Below are 17,419 nucleotides of genomic sequence, written 5' to 3'. Positions count from 1 at the left end.
CCAGCTGCCCGAGGATCCTACCCGACATGCGCCGCGGTCAGGCACATGCGCAGGGGAGTTAGGGGAGCCATCATCACGCTCCACATCGGCGCTGGAGCAAGGCAAATCGAAAGAGTCCCGGGATCGGGGCACCGTGCCGTTTTCTCGCGAATGACGACAACACTTCGGCCCTCCCTCCGCTCTGTCGCCGAACGCGGGCAGTTTCCCCAAACCTGGATGGCGACCCCCGTTCCCCAACAGACCACGATCCTGCTGTCAACCGCCAACACGGACACAATCGCCGCTGTCAGCCACGGCGCTAGCCAACCTGCATAACCAGATGCAGATATTATTCATCAGCAACAACGCTGTGCATGCCGACTTTTGACTCCGGAGGCTGGCTCCAACCGGTCCACTGCCAACACCATCGTCGCACATGATGAACTTCTTCAGCTGGTTAAACATTCAGCGCTGACCGCCCGATTTGGGGTTCGGCAATATCCAGAGAGTTCGCATTACCCCCACTACACCTTCGGCGCACCGGCAGTTGGTTCATCGGCCAATCCCACCCAACCAGCGGTTGTCGCATTCCCGTCTCTCGATCCCGAGCCCGTTACCAAATTTCAAAAAGGCAGAGAAGACATCGAACATCCCCTCATTGTCGCGAGCTTCCCCGCTTCTCCAGCCGATTATGGACCCCGAGCTTGCTCAGATCCCCCACATTCCCCATGTGAGGCTCCAGGACCGGCGGACTTCATAAACTGCCTCAAGGATAGCTATTGCGGAAAATCCGAGCGTCATTGTTCGATAATCATATCTACCTGTGCAGTCGCACTGAGCTTCTTTTCTTCTTCTGTACTCCAGAGCCACACTCCGATACGATTACAGACACGATTGCAGACACGATTGCAGACACGATGGCAGACCCGAAAGATTTGAAGATCGCCGTCATCGGCTCTGGTATGCATGCCTCCTCCCGCACTACCTCATGTCAACCTCGCGACTAACATGCGCTCAACGCAGGCATGGGCGGTTTGGGCGCTGCTCTCGCGCTCGCCAAAAAGGGGTTCAAGCATGTCGACGTCTACGAGACAGCCTCTACCCTCGGTTTCGTCGGCGCCGGTATCCAGATGCCCCCGAACGTCGTTCGAACCCTCGATCGCCTAGGCTGCTGGCCCGAGATCGAGAAGGAGGCTACGGACGTGAAGGGCTCAAGCATCAGACGTAACGAACAACTTGTCCAAGTGGTAGTCACGCAACTCGGCTAACGCAGGGAAACAGAGGGATCGACCAACGTCGAGCTCGCTCACGTCGACATGCCCAACATTCGCGAGCTCTATGGCTACCCGCACTGCAACGGACACCGTTCGTCCCTTGCTGGTCGCATGTACGATGCGTGCAAGAAGGAGTCCGCAATCACGTTCCACTTTGCGACCTCACTCGTGTCTGTCGACTCGTTCGACCCGAAGCCAAAGTTCACAGTGCAACCGCGCGACGGCGAAGCGTACTCGGTAGAAGCCGACGTGCTCCTCGCCTGCGATGGCATCAAGAGCATCGTCCGCACCGAACTCCTCGAGTCCATCGGCGAGAAGGGCGAGGAGGAGGACACGGGCCAGGCCGCCTACCGCATCATGCTCACCCGCGAGCAGATGGCCGACGACCCCGAACTCCTCGCCCTCCTCGACTCGGACGACGTCGTGCGCTGGATCGGCGAGAAGCGCCACATCATCGCCTACCCCGTCTCCTCCCACACCATCTACAACCTCTCCACCACCCAGCCCGACTCCAACTTCGCCGCCTCGACCAACGCAACCTACACAACAAAGGGCTCCAAGACGGCCATGCTCAACGTCTTCCACGACTTCTGCCCCCTGGTCCACCGCATGCTCAACCTCGTCCCGGACGGCCAGGTCTGCGAATGGCGTCTGCGCATGCACAAGCCCCTGCCCTCGTGGGTCCACACCGCCGGGCCCGTCGCCCTCCTCGGCGACGCCTGCCATCCGACGCTCCCCCACCTCAGCCAGGGCGCCGCCATGGCCATCGAAGACGGCTCTGTCGTCGCCGAGGTCCTCGCCCGCGCCCCGGACACCTCGCCCGCGACCCTCCGAAAGTGCCTCAAGGCCTACGAACTCTCCCGCCGGGACTGGTGCTCCCAGCTGGTCAACATGGCCTTCCTCTCCGGCAAGCAGCTGCATCTCGGCGAGGGCAAGGCCAAGGAGGAGCGCGACCGCATGTTCAAGGAGAAGAAGGGCGGCACCGTGCCGGATAAGTGGGCCTCCCCCGAGGTGCAGAAGATGATTTACTCCAACGACTGCGTGGCTAACATCGAGCGTGACTTTGATGAGCTGTACAAGAGTGTAGAGTAGTAGAAAGTTACCCCCCATTACCAATTTCAACGTTGCATCAACACACACACAATGCCTGCCTGTACGAGACACCCCATCATCCGTGCCTTGGAATTTTGGCTCCGGTGTTCTTGTGGCTTTCATCCGCGAGCCCCGGACCGGCTGCGGTGGCGTGCGCCAGGAATGACTCCGTCACACCTAGACCAAGCCACCCGAATTCCAGCTTGGAAGTTAAGAGAACTACTCGGCCCCGCACCAAGCTTGCCTTATCTACTCAAAACTCCGTTCACGACCTGGAGGAGCAGCTTGAGTAAAGTCGCAACGTGATGAAATTATATCGGAACCGGAAGACCGTCGTAACGACGTCTTCAGGACGACGCGACTTACGTACAATAGAATCCCAAAACCCTCCTAATTGATACCAATACTAAGAAGAAAAAAAAGGAAAACCCTGCAGTTGGAACGGAGAACCCAGGTAAATTGAGGTCGTCTCTCTCTGAAAAGCGCTCTCCATCCGACTCTCCGTAGCTGCGGTTTTCGTGTGCGTGATATCCCTTTCACCATTGACGCCGTGCGACGAAATGCATGTCCTAATGCAAACCAGTGCTGCTCACACTTTGCCCTATTGTCCCCAACCCGTAAATCGGTCTGCTGTCTTTTGCCAGAACTCAATGCCATGCCTTTGGCTCAGCTCGCAGCAAGTCTCTCCCTTTCTCTCAAGTTTGATCGCATCTGTTGGGTATCGATAACAAGTCGGTCGGTCGCAATCACGAATGGCACAGTGCGTTTAGAACAAGCAGTCGAGACAGCAACAGCAGGCAAGTGCACCGAGCAGACCAGCCATGATGCCGCTACCGCCGCCGCCGCCTCGGTTATCTTGGTAGTAGCCGCCCGGGGGGCCGTACTGCGCTTGAGGGCCGTAAGGACCTGGGGGGTATTGTCCCGGAGGATACTGTCCCGGGGGGTACTGGCCTGGCGGCGGGTAGGGGCCTTGCGGGTAGCCCATCTCGGGGCCGGGAGAGTAGTAGGGCTGCTGGCCGGGCGGGGGAGTGCCGTATCCTCCGGGGCCCTGGGGCGGAGGAGAGCCGTATCCTTGGTAGGCTTGCTGAGGATGTTGGGGAGGAGGGGGACCGCCGTACGCGGGGGGCTTATCGTGATCGGCCATTGTGGTAGTGTGGTGGGAGCGGTTTGGGAGATCCCAAATGGAGGGATTGAATTAGGTAGGTCGATGGTCGACGATCGTAGTCGAACGGTCGTCGATGAGGTTCAGCAAAGCTGGGGGATCGCGCAATACGATGCGATTAATGAATGCGATCGGGCCTCGGTCGAAGGCTGTTAAGGTAGGCAGTCTTGTGGATGAAGGACGGATGGTTGGACAGAGTTGTGTATGAAGGAAGAAGACAGGTACTGATGAATAATGAGTGGATAGAAAAAGGTGTGCCACCCGGGAGAACGTGGCAATGTTGGGGGAAGAAGATACGTGAAGAAGGGTGGCCTGCCTTTGGATGGGATGGGATGAAATGGGCGGATGGATTGGATGGGAAAGAGCCAAGCCGCGTGCGCGTGCGCGGCAGAACATCTGCGGCTTGCGAGCTTTCCCTGCTGCTTGCTGAGGGAGGGAGCCCAGGGCGGGCGAGGTTGCACCGTAGCAGCTGTAAACACTGGAACACCTGCAGCTGGGGAGGAGGTGAGGTGGGTAGAAAAGGTGGCCCCAAAGCCTAAATTTCGCTGTGCTCGTGACTCTAGCCTGAAATGGCTTATGCGACCAAGTCTCTGGGCGGCACGCCGCTGGTCTTGGTAGAGCTGTAGTGTCTTGTTGAGGCCGTGTTCGTTTGTAAGTATCTGTTATTGAACTTATTTTACCTCCCCTCGATCCATGAAGCGTTTGTTCACTTCCCAGAGTTCTCTGTGAACTGCATTTATCTCCATACGGAGGAGGCCGATTCCATCATCCAGTAAAACTACCTAATGAACAAAACAAAACAATCCAGCCCCCAAACTGTCCCTGTCTCACATGGTGCTTCGGGTTCCGGAAACCAACGACCAGCCCCAATGACATTTTTGTATCAAGGCTTCCCCCATTCGCCTGCACCGCAAGCCACCCCAGCTGATGTATCGCAGCATTCGCGTAAAAGCGGGTACCTCTCTCATTCCCCCGGTTGGTGCTTCTCAACCCCCTGCCAACCCTGTTCCTCCGTGTTCCCCGCTTCGCACCCGGCGTCTCCAGGACAGGTTGGAACAGGCGCCGGTTTCAGACCAGAGCTGACGCATAAGATGCCGGTTAGAAGGCGAGGAGAGACACAAGAAGCGGCTGTGACGGCAAAGATATGGGCCCCACCTCCGGCTCCGTTCAAGAGCTCTACGGCCGTCTCATGGAGCCCGTCTACGGATACGGCGGTACTCGTTCGGCCCATCAATGCGTTTGCTTGTGTTGAATGTGGCAGTGCTCCAACTTGGCTGGGCTGTTAGTGAATCATCGGCCAACAAGCGCAACGGCTAGCAGCCAGAATAGTGAGGTGCCCAAAAATCAGTCAGGTGAGATGCTGTCTCATGTTCCACGCGGCCAGCAACCGCCGCTGCGAATAAGCTGCTACCACACACCTCTAGCTATTCGTACTATTATCTTCTCGACACCGCTACTTTTTTTGTCGATATTATCGTCAATTGGACATTGCGACGTGAAAAAGAAAAAAAAACCGAGCGACTCGATGCATTAGACCCAAGTGAAACCAGCATTTAGGAGTATTGAAAGTCCCACACGGAGAAGGCCGGATAGCCTAGGAAGGTAGAAGAATAGTAAACCGTTCGACCATCAACTTCGACGGAGAAATTGGAGCTGGTTCTTGATAGATGAGGTCTGCTGCATCGGAGTCTGGCTCAGGGGGGAATCACCTTCAAAGGGTGAGAGGGAAAAGAAAAAAAAAGGAAAAAAAAAACCCCCAGCTCGCACACCAGCACGGTGGCACCTTCTCCGCAGACCCTTAAGCAAACGGGAATAACGCCCCTTTGAAAAGCGATGCATCCTTGTGCCCGCGCGCTATGATCTGCATACAAGCAGCACCTGCAGGATCCGACGCCGAGACCCTGATTGGATTTGGCCATGTGGTACGGCTTCATCCCAAGATATGATAGGCATGGGAAACTCAATGGAATTTGCCATTTCGCGGTCATTCAGTCGCAGGTATATTAGAGGTGGACACTTATCAGGCTGTGCATAACCACCCAGAGAGTACGTTTTTGTCGTTCGATACATATACGTTTCGACTGGCTATGTGTCTGATCAACATCTGCCAGGTAGGCACTAACCAGCTGTGATTTGAGCGGATTTCGTAGTCATGCGGGGAAAAACACGACCTGATGAGCAAAAGACAATTAAAGAGACAGAAGATTCAAAAAGCAAAACGTTCCGAAACCGAGAATCGAACTCGGGGCTATGCCTAACCTCTCAAGATTTTGAGAGGGCATCATGTTGGCCACTACACCATATCGGATGTTGATGACACTTCACGAAATATTTGCGTTTAAGACCCTTCCGCCCCGCGCCTCAGCCAACACGCTCACACAACCCCTTGAATACCAGAAATTCCCGCAAAATCACAATCACGATTGAATTCTGTACGATCTAATTCAAAGAAAATGATTCACTGCAATTACCACTGGCCCGATGGCCTCGACTGTCTCCTCCGCTTTTTTCCCTATGTAGAAGAACACAACCACGCGACCCCAATCAAGGGGCTATTACCCCAATCGCTTGTAATGCCGTCCATTGAAAACCTTGCATCGCTTCGCTACGCTATTCGATGAGAAATAGAAAACGCGAATCGCTATAGGAGGAATCCAAAGTCGTATCACTGGGTCGTTGATCCGAGGACCGGTAGTCCCCGTCTCTTCAACTCCTCGTTCACCTCCTGGACGTGTTCGAAAAAGTGGCCTTGCATCGAGTCCCAGAGGGACGCTGGAGGTACTGTTTGTCCGTTGTCAGCAGTTTGAACATGGTACATGCACACGTTGGTAATTTCTCTCACCCTCCAAGACGCCACTTCTTTCCAAGGCGAACTGTGTTATTGCGCAATGCGTGCTGATCTGGAACATGAATCCTGCATTGGCACGTTAGCCATGGACATCGGAGACGGACTGGCGCCGGACATACCGAGGAAGCCCTCGCCCACACGCAGAGGCTTTAACTCGCTTGTCGTAGCTTGCTCAAAGGCCTCGTGTGTTTCTGCTCTTCGAGTAAGTGGGTGAAGATCTGTATGAAGACCGCCGAGACTTACCACCGTGAGGCATGTAACTCGATTGAAAGCTTAGTCCGCCTGCTTCTAGGTTGCGACTCGTGCCCTTGTAATCGCCATACACAATTCCCACGACCTCGGTGGCCATGTTACGATGGTAGTACTGCGTCGAGTTAGTCGGAAGTCCCCAGAAGCGGTCGGGGGAAGGGTACCGGAGGCCGGAAGGTGTTGGTTGCTGATGAGTACTTGGGGCAGAAGAACATGAAGTCCGTCACCGACACTCCGGGGATCTTGGACTTGGCCGTCAAGACGGTGTACAAGCTGGGGTCGGCTTGGTCTTTGTCTGTATAAGCTGCAGTAACAAACTTTTCGGCGGCGTATTTGAACGGAACGTAACTGCCGACGGAGTCAAGAGCTATCCAAAAAGGAAAAGGGAAAAAAAGGGGTAATTAATCGATCAACATACTTGCCGTCCCACGCAACCACATCGAACGGTGTGTGGCTCTGTCTGCAAGACCACAACTTTCCAGATAACTTGTACACGACTGAGTTCTTGTCAGCCTATGCTGCGATGCAGTCAGGGGGTTTCCGACGTACTTTCCCACTCAGAGTTGTCCATGTCGAAAGAGGCGATGGGGAACTCGAAGTCTCGTGGCAAGGCCAAGCCGTTACTTCCAAAGGGGCCCAGTTCCGGGAGTTCGTAACGGCTTCCGAACAGCTCCTGGACGTCTACGACATTTAGTTGATCTTTGACCTGACACCTTTGAGGGATACTTACAGCCTCTGGCAGGTCCGTCTGGTAGTGTGACCTTGAAGCGAATGCCTGTTTGAACAACTGCCAACTCCCCTGGCCGCACCATCATCCTTGTGCAAAAGTCAGCGAGAGCCACACGTTTCCGGGGCCTGGGAGCAGTTTACCTCCCGAATTCCGTCTGAATGTCAAGTCTTCCAAGCTGAGGAACGATGAGCATATCCCCATCGTTGCTGCAAAATGCGCGATTTCCCATCGAGGCGTTTGCTGTGTAGACGTGCACAGCCTGGCCTTCCTTGTTCATGGGGTCCCCGTGCCCGACTATCGTCTTCAGCCCCTGAACAAAGTCCACGGATGGCCCGTCGACATCAGGAATCGGGAAAGCCCTCCAACACAGCGCACCGGGCATGAAATCAACATTTTCGTTGCCAGATGTGAATCTTGACTCGATCTTCACGGGCAAAAGAGTCAGGGGGCAACGGACTAGCGGCAAATTTGGAGGTATTACTCACATCCGGATTGCGCGGCATTTTCGTCAGGTTCCCGTGTGCCACGGAGGGAAAAATACGATAGAACCAGGCATGCTGCAGGTTATCTCGGGATGAGACAAAGGTTGAACCGTTCAGCTGCTCGGAATATAAGTTGTACTTGACTTTTTGCGGTGCATTACACGATTGTGGGAGAGTTCCAGGACTTCTCCCGTCAGCCTCCAAAACCCCCGAATGTCATTCTCACGAGCCCAACTTACATGGCTTCCGAGGCGAACCTGTTCCCAAATCCGACCTGATAGGTGTACGGATCCTTCGGAGTGGGTTCCGTCGAGAAAGGATGTCGGGCGGTCGCTCCGAAGGTTGAAGGTGGGTCGGAGACCTTCGGATACATCTGGGAGTTCTGAACAATGGCTCCCATAGTTGCTAGAAGGGCGGGGAAAGTAGTAAAGGAATGGCTAGACTTTGGTGTTCAAGTCTACGGTGAAGGGGATAAGATCGTGAAGAACAGATGCCATTTCGTGGGCGGATGGGCATGAAGATTGATAAATGTGTGTAGTTCCACTTCCTAAGTACGCCGTCTGTGGCGTCTGTTTCTGCTAAGATGGAACGAACAACCTGGACCGAGAGAAGGCCCTTGCATCCGATGACACTGAGCAGGCCAATTTACCAGCCTTCGGTTGCGCAGATACTGATCTTGGACATCCTGACAATAGGTGTACAGCGCAGCGGTACGTATCCGAGAGATTGGGCAAGGGAACGTATCGTCAAGTTGCCTGCCGGAGCGGCGCTGGGGTCCTGAGCATCTGGTCTGCCCCCCCTACTTCCCCCCACCGCGATGGGCGATTTGTTGCAACTCAAAGTGAACAAACCTATTCGGGTATTGGCCAGATCTCAGGATGTCACCGGAATGTCGAAACACTAGTGTAATGCCCTCTGGGAATGGGCAGATGTAAGCTTTGGCCAACGCTCGTCTTTTGCGCAGCCAAAAGGCGGCCTTAGTGGGAAATATCAGACCAAGCAAGCCCCGATCTCACGCACAGGCGTCGTTGATGACCGCTAGCTGGCCAGGGCTGACCGCTTGCTACGGGTTCGAGTTGAACACCATAAAGCGTCGGCCCTTTTCCGAGCCAGGATCCCGTGTTTGCCTTCGAACACCACTCTGCTTCGAAGACGCGGGATGTGTTGTGGATTTGGAAAGCTCGCCCGGCGATCTCGTCAGCCTGAGTCTGTAGGCCAGCGTGTATGTCTCAGACTGCTTCTCATGCTGCTTCTGAATATCCAACTTAGTCAGGCTCGTTATGTTGTGGATTCATCCCCAACGTTGTGTGCTCCGCCATGTGGATTTGCGGGCAAAAAGAGGCGCAGAACGGCAACAAGATTCAGTAGTAAGGGATGGGGTTTATCAGAAGTACGAAGGAACGGCCGGGTGGCAGGTGGTCACATCCCTGGAGAAAAAGAGGCGGTGATTGGGGGCCAACTGGCGCGCAAAGACGCCATCACCCGCGGCCGGCAATCGCTAGCTCCAGATGCGCAGAGATTTGTGTCCTCGGCAGTATGTGGTTGACAGATCTTTGTTTTGCGGCTTTCCGAACACTATGCCCAGCTGACAGACAGACAGACTTGCGTCGTGCCGGTGGTCGGGCAGAGTGGCGGCTTGGGCAACTGGTCTTCGTCGGCAGTCTCAGGAATGAGACACGACGGAGACTGCCTGGTCCCTCGGTGTGCTTCTGGCCGAAGCATTCGGTCGATCAGATGCAATCGGATATGAGGAATATGTCTCGGGACAAGTTGCTGTGCGTCTTCAGGTCAACTTCAGGATGCCTCGGATGCCCTAGGTCGCACCAGCCCCACGAGCAGTCTGCGACAGAGCGGTATTGGCTACTTTAGCACCAGGCGTGCTGCAGACAGAAGCCCCTGCAGATCGCCGCTGGCAAATCCCGCTGTCAGGTCGGCCTTTGGGGCTTATTTGGCATCGTATCTATCCTGATTAGCCTCTCTTATGGGTTGAACCTAACGGCTAGCATCGCCCATCGGAGTGTGCTGCTTGACGATATTAAAACTAGCCAAGGTGCTTCTTCCAGGCGCGCAAATACCCATTTTCACTGAAGATACGGACGCCTCCCAATGAACGTTGGCTTGCTCAAGTGCGGCCGCCCGGTAGAGGTTAACGACGGCGTAGTCTTGAAGCAAACCCGGTGTCTAGCTGCCCAGACCTCTGGACTGATAATAGACCAGAGGCATGGCTCCCGGAAATAGCTGGGCAGATGGCCTGATTTCTCGAGTAAGGATGTGCGCGGACACGGCCTCAAACCGAGTAAGGATGACCTCGCGGGCAGACCGTTTGACAGAGATTGGCATATGTGGACGCGGCCAAGGAGCGGGTAGCCCAGTAAGGTTTCTTAAGGTTTCCTCGCGAGTGCAACCAGGTAGAATCTCCCCACACAGGAGGAGAAAAGATGAGAAAAAGGTTGATAGTTGTGTGCGCCAGTGGCTTGGATGACCCGAATCTGGGTGTTGTAGGCACTTGTCGGAGGCCAGGGGGGATGGAAATTCGATGAAAGGGAGACCCGGAATTGCGACACCAGCTGATGGGAGGAACCAAGCGCGGGACAGGCAAGGCCAATCGGAAGAAGCAGTCAGGGAGGCGGAAGTTGGCGGGATTCGTACGAGGCCAAGATATTTTAGGACAGCAATATCCGCAGGTAAGTTATGGGAAGTCGAAAGTGAGGCGCCAATGAGGAAGTCGGAGATAAGGTTTCGGTCTGCGTGATGTGGTGCCCAGTTGGGTTCTGTTTCCTGCGCATGTAACTTGCTTGTTCTGCGGTGACTAGGTCGCGTTGCAACCACACGAAGTCGCTCTTCCAGCCCGCCCCAGTACCAGGGCGCAGGACATGCTGGGTCCAGCTGCAAGATGCACCTCAGTCGAGAACACAGAGTGACAGCAGCAGCCTCTCAGAGCCCAGTCCAGTCTCGTAACAAGGACAGGCCAAGGCCAGACCAGGCATCGATCGTGAGCATGCGCCAGCCATCACGGGCGTATTTCGTTTGGTAAAAGTGACGAATCGAATGAAGAATAATAGCGACCAAAAAGCGTGACCGGGGAGTTTCAGCGAGAGACCGGCGGAATAGTCCCGAAATGGGATTTCCGCTGCTGCAGGTGTGGTGGACATAAGACATGGAAAGCAAAGCAATTAGCAAAGCCAGCAAGTACTTGAGGCAGGAGAAAAAAAGGCAAAATGGGAAAAGTCTCTGCCTTCGGGGATTGGGGGTGGAATGGTAAGGTAGGTAGGCAGTATGGCGGCGTCTCTTACCTTTCAGACCAATCCAACGCGCGCTTGTTGTCAGACGCAAAGAGACACAGATCAGGAACCAGCATCGTGAGTACTGCGTAGCAGTGTGCCTACACTTTGGAAGGCATAGATAGATCCTGGTCCATGGCCACGAGCGCGGCCGCCCTAAGGGATTCCCTCCCGCAGCGGGTGAAGAGGGGGGTGGTCAGTGCAATTAGAGGTGCCGTGTATGCGGATTTGCCTGCCCGGAGCGACAAAGACTCGCATGCGACGTACCAAGTCTTACAACCCCACTGCAACTTGGGCTTGGGGGTCGATGAGGGGCACCAAGGCAGTAGCAGGCTAACAGTAGTCGGGCAAAAAAAGTATGTCCCAAGTACGCTTGCTGCGGTGGTGTAAGTAAGGTGTCGACATGAAAGTTAAAGCCAGGGCAGGGGATGGGGAGGGGGCAAGAGCCTGGGCAGGCCAAGGCCAGGCCATGGCAGGGCAGGGCGATGAACGAGGTCATCGGAAAAGGCAAACAGGACGTCAACCTCATGTCGGTGAGAGGCTAAAGTCTAAAAGGGCGCTTGAGATGGCGGATTAGGACGAGGAATGCCACCAAGTGCCACTTGACACCTTTTTTTCTCTTGCATTTCCAGCATCTGAAGCAACCGTTAAGCGAGCGATGTGAGCACTTAGACGACGACGGACCCGACGTTCAGTTGGCGATCGGCTAATATGTAGCACGTAGGCCCGCCCTGGGTACGTTGCCTTGCTTGTGCTTTTTTAGTCTGTGACCTTCCATGTAAGTTGGCAACAACCAACTTAAGTGATGGCCACGGCTGACTGACTCTCAACTAAAAGGACGGGGGAGGGAAAGGCAAAGCAAGACGAAGCAGTAGGGGAAACAATTGGAGACGACAAGCAGGGGCAAAAATAAAAAACCAAAGGGGAAGAAAGAAAAAGGCAAAAGGGCGCACGCATCGACATTGACCCAACCTGCCATGCAGACCAGAGCAGACCAGACCACACAGCAGCAGTTAGTCACATCATCCACGTCCTCAGTCATGTCCAGTTCCAAGGTCCCCTAATGCACCAAATATCCGACCTTCAGCTGCCATTGTCCAACCCGGTGGCAGTTCTCAGTGTCCACTTTGCATCGTCAGCGGGGCCGCCGCCCGCCGCTCTCCACCAGACTGGCCGCTCTCACTGGAATGGGAAGGAAGCAACGGTTTTTGAGGCGAGAGCGACGGGCAGTTGGGAAGGGTCTCTCGTCCAATCGTGACTGCTTCCTGCCTCTCACCCTCATCCTCACTTGCACTTGCACTTGTACCTGCCCATCCCCTTCACCATCTCCATCTCCATCTGCAACTGCAACTACCCTCCATCGCACTTGCACTTGCACTTGCACTTGCATTTGGCCTTGCACTTGCCTGCAGTCGCCTTAGGCATTGCTCTGATCGTCCGGATCCGCGTCTCGTCCTTGCCCTACACCATCCATCCGTCCATCCATCCTCCTCCATCTCGCACACAATCGCTGCTTCACGACCCTCGTCAGGAAGCAAGGGGGACGGAGCAGAGAAAAAAAAAAAAAAAAAAAACAAAAAAAAAAACACCATCTGACACAAGACGTTGCGGACCTTCTGAGTCAATCGCCGAGCCTCTGCCGCCACTTGAACTGCAGATTGAGTACCAATCGGTGGAAGAAGTCGAAGCAAACACCGAGCCCATTTCGACAGTCATCCTCCTTAGACCACGTACCTCTGGACTTGGCGTCTGCGTTTCGTTTGACTATTCCACGTCCCGGTCACGCCCTGGTCCAACGTCGTTACAACAAGGTCTATCACCGCGGACACTTCTCCGCTCTCCAACTTTGGACGTGCCCTCCCTCCATCCGAATCACATCAAAGGACGCGCCCACAACTTGCAGATCCCAAAGCTACCTACCGTAGTCAGCACCAGGGCGTCGACGTCTGTCTCCTGACTTCAATCTTCACCCTGATCCTGTTTGGTGCGCCTACTGCTTCCGGCTTGTCGGTACACATCCATCACCGCGGCTGTTACGACATCTCGCCCGGCCTTGTTTCTGGCTGGTCATCTGAAAAACCTCACCGCAACATCCTTGGACACTGCCTCCTCCAGGGCGGGCCAGATCCGTCCTCTTCCGACCATCCGTCCTCCGTCAACTCCGCACTCTGTCTCGTGCCCTGCCATCCTACCTGGCGAGAGCTTTTCCCCGGCAGGCACATAAACTTCGAGTCATCCGAAGCCATCCTGGTGCTTCTTTGGGAATAGTCATAGATACTCGAGGGGAAGGATTCACCCGCGGGTTATAGGCTTCCGGGAGCTTTGCTCAACTTCGTCCGGACCACTAACTCCAGCGGCTCATTCGCCCACAACTCCTGGGAAAGAAACCGTTGCCAAGTCACGACATCGCAACAGCAGACCATCCCGCACCTAGACAGGTGGAACGCCATTAATTCATCTGCTGTGTTGTCTACCTGCCCTCTGATAGGTAGGCTGACGCGGTGTCTATTGGCAGTCTGAACAGGGACGCCAGTCTGGACTTTCAGACGACTAGGGCCACCTGGTCAGTACACGAATAGCCACAGTTTCTGCTCTTGCGCTACGCAGGGAGCTGCCAAATTGCACAAATTTGTACAACGGCTTCTTCTGGGACCACCACTCAACTTCTTTGGACGGCGGAAAAGGCCGCAGCAATAGACATGGCAGAAACCCTACACATTCCCGACGCCGACGCCGCCTGGCTCGCGCCGCATCTACCTTCCGGGTCTGGTTCTGCTGTCCAGTCAGTCAAAACTCAGAATCGCCCTTTTGTTACCCTTACCTTTGCAACCTCATTGGACTCATCCCTCTCTCTCGCTCCCGGCGTGCGAACACGCCTCTCGGGTCCCGAGTCCAAGGCGATGACCCACCATCTGCGTCGTCACCATGCCGCTATACTCGTTGGTGTTGGGACAGTCATCGCCGACGATCCGGGCCTGAACTGTCGTATGGATGGTGCAGATCTTGATGCCCAGCCGAGGCCCGTTGTTCTAGACCCTCGCGGCCGTTGGAACTTCACAGAGCACAGCAAAGTGTTCGAATTTGCCCGCGCAGGCAAGGGACTGGCGCCGTACATACTCGTCGGGGAACCGGGTATCAACCCCGAGAGGCAAGCCATCTTGGAGGCCCATGGCGGAAAATTCATTCTCCTCAGATCTCGAGAAACCGAGCCAAGATTCGACTGGCCATCTATCCTGGCTGCCCTCCATGCCGAGAACTTGCACAGCGTAATGATCGAGGGCGGGGCACAAGTCATCAATTCCCTCCTCCATCCTGACTACCAGCAACTTGTAGACACCGTCATTGTGACTGTGGCACCTACTTGGCTCGGCCGTGGCGGCGTCGTCGTGTCCCCCGACCGAGTTCAGCGTTCCGATGGAACTCCAGTGCCCGCCGCTCGACTCAACGGCGTGGCGTGGCATCAGTTCGGGGAAGACATGGTCTTATGCGGACAACTAAGCCATGACGCCTAGGTAACAAGCCTGGCAGCTGTTTGTTCCCATCCCAAAGCCTTCGGCTAACGTTTCGCAGCCTCAAAGACCGGCCGCCCTGCACAGTCCTGGAGCCGTGAGCAAGCTTCTGGGACTGGGGAGGGAATTGAGCTTCGTAGTCACCATGGAGCAGGCCGCCGAAGCAAACCCCGCCTGAACGCCCAAGAAATGGTATCATTTTGATAACTGTCGAATCTCTTCTATCGTGCCAGGGTCCTGCAATCCGAATTATGCCACTGCTTCCTCGAACCATCATTAAGAAAGTCGGTCTGCCATACCTCGCCTGGCTGGGTGTATCCTACCCTGGGCCCCCGTTCCAGCACCATGTCCAACCAATTCAAACCCGACCCTGCAACTTGATTTCCAGCCACCTCAGGGGAGCATAAAATATGGCTGTCAACACCAACGCGACTTCGAACCCAATATCCCCAGTCGTCTTCGCAATCGGCCCTGTGAACCACGCTTGGTCCATTCCTGGTATCACCAACCCGAAGCTCAATAGACTCGCTCCGATCGCAGCAAACCCAGAAGGCAGCTTGCGAGCGACATTCCATGCGCCATGGTCATAGGAGTCGTATTTCATGCGTCGAAAGATGACCAACTCTTCGATTATGACGGCGTCGAAACAGCCCGCCCAATATCCGATCAATCCCAAAAAGTTCTCGAGCGAGTCGGCCCATGCTTCAGCAGCACGAATAGCCATGGGTATCATGATACCCAGGGCGACAATGATAAACACGACGCGTGGTACCTTGGTGAAGACTGGCAGCATCATCTGCATGCATAGCGCAACTGAGTACATGGAAGTCGCGATGTTGCCGATGACAGTCAGGGCGAGGACCACAAGCAGAAACTTCCCGAAACCGCCAGCAGGCGCCAGCATTGCAGCCATGACGCCACCGATGCCGTAGGAATCCCATCCTGCCTTCCACTCCGGGACGTTATTGAGCGCACCACCAATTGCCGCACCCAAGATGAGAAGGGGTACCGAGGGAGAAAAGATCCCCAGGTAAATGTAGGAAAATATCCGGAATCTTGATCTTGTTAGTACATCGACTAACCTTTAGATCTCAGAACTCACTTGGTTGTCTTGTTCGGGTTATGGTATGCCGTGAAGTCCGAGGCAATCCCACCGAATGTGATGAAGTAACCGGCCATCAGACCCCCGTAGTTGAGAATTTGCGACGCGGTTGCAGATGGCACCTCAGCCTGTTTCCACAGATTCTTCCCTCCCAGTCCTACCGCGATGACGATGGCTATGAGACTTGGTAGCCACTGCCATCTCTCCCACATGTGGAGAGCTCGGTATCCGATGAAAGAGGCAGCGAAGCTGACGAGGCACGTGATAACGATTCCAACCTTGACATCAATGTGACCCGGGTTCACAGCTGCGAGGGTTTGTCCTCCAGCAATCGCAGAGGACAGAGAAAACCCAGTCACCGTTGCAGCGTTCAGAAGAAGGGGGACACCGACAAGGTAATATCTTGATTTCCCACGATCAGTTTAGTGTCAGGTGTGCACAGGATATACCGACTCACCCAAACGAATATCTGGCCTGCACAAGTTGTCTCAATCCAGTATAGGAGCCTGCGATACCCATAAACGCCGGAGGCATGATCGTCAAGGCCGCGAAGAAAATGATTACCAGCGACGCATCTCTGAGGCTGAGGCCCAGCTGGGCGGTGGCCAGCGCTCCGGTGGGAATCCTATCGATCATCTGTCAGCAGTCTCTCCTCCGATTTTGTCGGTGACACAGTGCAAAACTCACGGAAGCAAGCAAAGCAAGCTAGAGAAGAAGACAGTGAAGAGGTTGCTATAGTTCTCATTGGTTCGCTCTTCGATGGGTACAGGTCGAATACCATTCTCCTCCACACCGGCGTCGAGAAGCCGTTGAAACCACTTTGGATTTTGGCGGCTGCCCTTCTGATGAACCTCGCCGTCCTGGACGGCCATCAGCTCGGTAATGCCACCATTGGCCTTGGAAACCGGAGACTGGTTCTCCATGTCGTATGCCTCAGCCTTCTCCTTCTGCGATAAGGATGTGCGGGAGGACATGGCAGCGGATGTTCCGAGACAAACGGTGAGGGGTGCCGAATCGCTGTTGTCTGCGCGCGATTTTGTTGCTCTTCTGTCATTCAATCTCCAGAACTGCTGTTTGGCGACGAGCGGGCTGCGTTCTTCGTTTTGGACCACGCGCTGCAGTACGCCACTTTCGGAGTTGGGGGAAGAGGCGGGCAGTCAGCGGTCGGCGGCAACTCAGGACAGATACGCAAGACTGGATCGGCGGAAGATAACATGTAAGGGTGACGTGCTTCCAAGACCCCAAACTTGGAAAGGCAAGTGGCCCGCTGGTCGAAACTTCCTCTCCAGGACCGACTGCAACTGCCTCAGCGGTGGATCGTACCTCCCAAACGTTTGCTTGGACAAATTCCCGCTGGCATCGACTGGAAGTTCACCTGGAGACACGGCCGAAGGGGGGAGTTTCCGTGTGTGCGAATGGAAAAGGGATCGACGACCGGCGGAATCGGCCCGGGCAGCCCAGTATATCTGAAGGAATTCGATGCTTGGGCGGACTCGGTTGGGGGCAGCGTGATGAGCTGACAGCTGTTGGATGAGTGCCACGTCTGGATGAAACCAAGAATATGCGCGGAGCAGTCGAGATAGATGGGACGATGGGGAACAGGTCGACAAACCTGTCTCGTCGACCAGGACGGATTGTGCAATACGAAGAGAGGCAATTGTCGTTCAGATTGACGACAATATTTAACGTTGGGATTACGACTCGCCCGTAT

The 17,419-nt window shown here is 55.0% G+C and overlaps 5 protein-coding genes across 5 annotated transcripts; 2 read left to right on the top strand and 3 right to left on the bottom strand.

Moving 5' to 3' along the window:
• Positions 1–896: 896 nt before the first annotated feature.
• On the top strand, positions 897–2,345 carry GCG54_00013472 (3-hydroxybenzoate 6-hydroxylase 1; the record flags this gene model as incomplete). The annotated part of the gene is made up of 3 exons (XM_045413325.1): positions 897–939; positions 1,003–1,203; positions 1,261–2,345. 3 exons carry the CDS (start codon positions 897–899, stop codon positions 2,343–2,345), a joined length of 1,329 nt encoding a protein of 442 aa, XP_045266297.1.
• Positions 2,346–3,111: 766 nt separating this feature from the next.
• On the bottom strand, positions 3,112–3,489 carry GCG54_00013471 (uncharacterized protein; the record flags this gene model as incomplete). Its single annotated transcript, XM_045413324.1, has 1 exon — positions 3,112–3,489. The coding sequence occupies one exon, from the start codon at positions 3,487–3,489 to the stop codon at positions 3,112–3,114; it is 378 nt and encodes a 125-aa protein (XP_045266296.1).
• A 2,683-nt stretch (positions 3,490–6,172) lies between these two features.
• On the bottom strand, positions 6,173–8,216 carry GCG54_00013470 (Homogentisate 1 2-dioxygenase; the record flags this gene model as incomplete). Its single annotated transcript, XM_045413323.1, has 11 exons — positions 6,173–6,288; positions 6,350–6,421; positions 6,475–6,546; positions 6,599–6,719; positions 6,769–6,952; positions 7,023–7,101; positions 7,154–7,285; positions 7,335–7,420; positions 7,475–7,758; positions 7,820–8,000; positions 8,056–8,216. The coding sequence occupies 11 exons, from the start codon at positions 8,214–8,216 to the stop codon at positions 6,173–6,175; spliced, it is 1,488 nt and encodes a 495-aa protein (XP_045266295.1).
• Positions 8,217–13,796: 5,580 nt separating this feature from the next.
• On the top strand, positions 13,797–14,784 carry GCG54_00013469 (2 5-diamino-6-ribosylamino-4(3H)-pyrimidinone 5'-phosphate reductase; the record flags this gene model as incomplete). Its single annotated transcript, XM_045413322.1, has 2 exons — positions 13,797–14,576; positions 14,668–14,784. 2 exons carry the CDS (start codon positions 13,797–13,799, stop codon positions 14,782–14,784), a joined length of 897 nt encoding a protein of 298 aa, XP_045266294.1.
• A 180-nt stretch (positions 14,785–14,964) lies between these two features.
• Positions 14,965–16,751, bottom strand: GCG54_00013468 (Vitamin B6 transporter TPN1; the record flags this gene model as incomplete). Its single annotated transcript, XM_045413321.1, has 4 exons — positions 14,965–15,661; positions 15,709–16,110; positions 16,166–16,333; positions 16,396–16,751. Coding segments are annotated over 4 exons (1,623 nt in total), but the record flags the coding sequence as incomplete, so codon positions are not given.
• Between the last annotated feature and the right edge of the window lie 668 nt (positions 16,752–17,419).

This window comes from Colletotrichum gloeosporioides (assembly GCF_011800055.1).
Source record: "Colletotrichum gloeosporioides strain Lc1 chromosome Unknown consensus_31, whole genome shotgun sequence".
Lineage (NCBI taxonomy): Eukaryota > Fungi > Ascomycota > Sordariomycetes > Glomerellales > Glomerellaceae > Colletotrichum > Colletotrichum gloeosporioides.
This window is presented reverse-complemented; position numbering and strand designations above follow the sequence as displayed.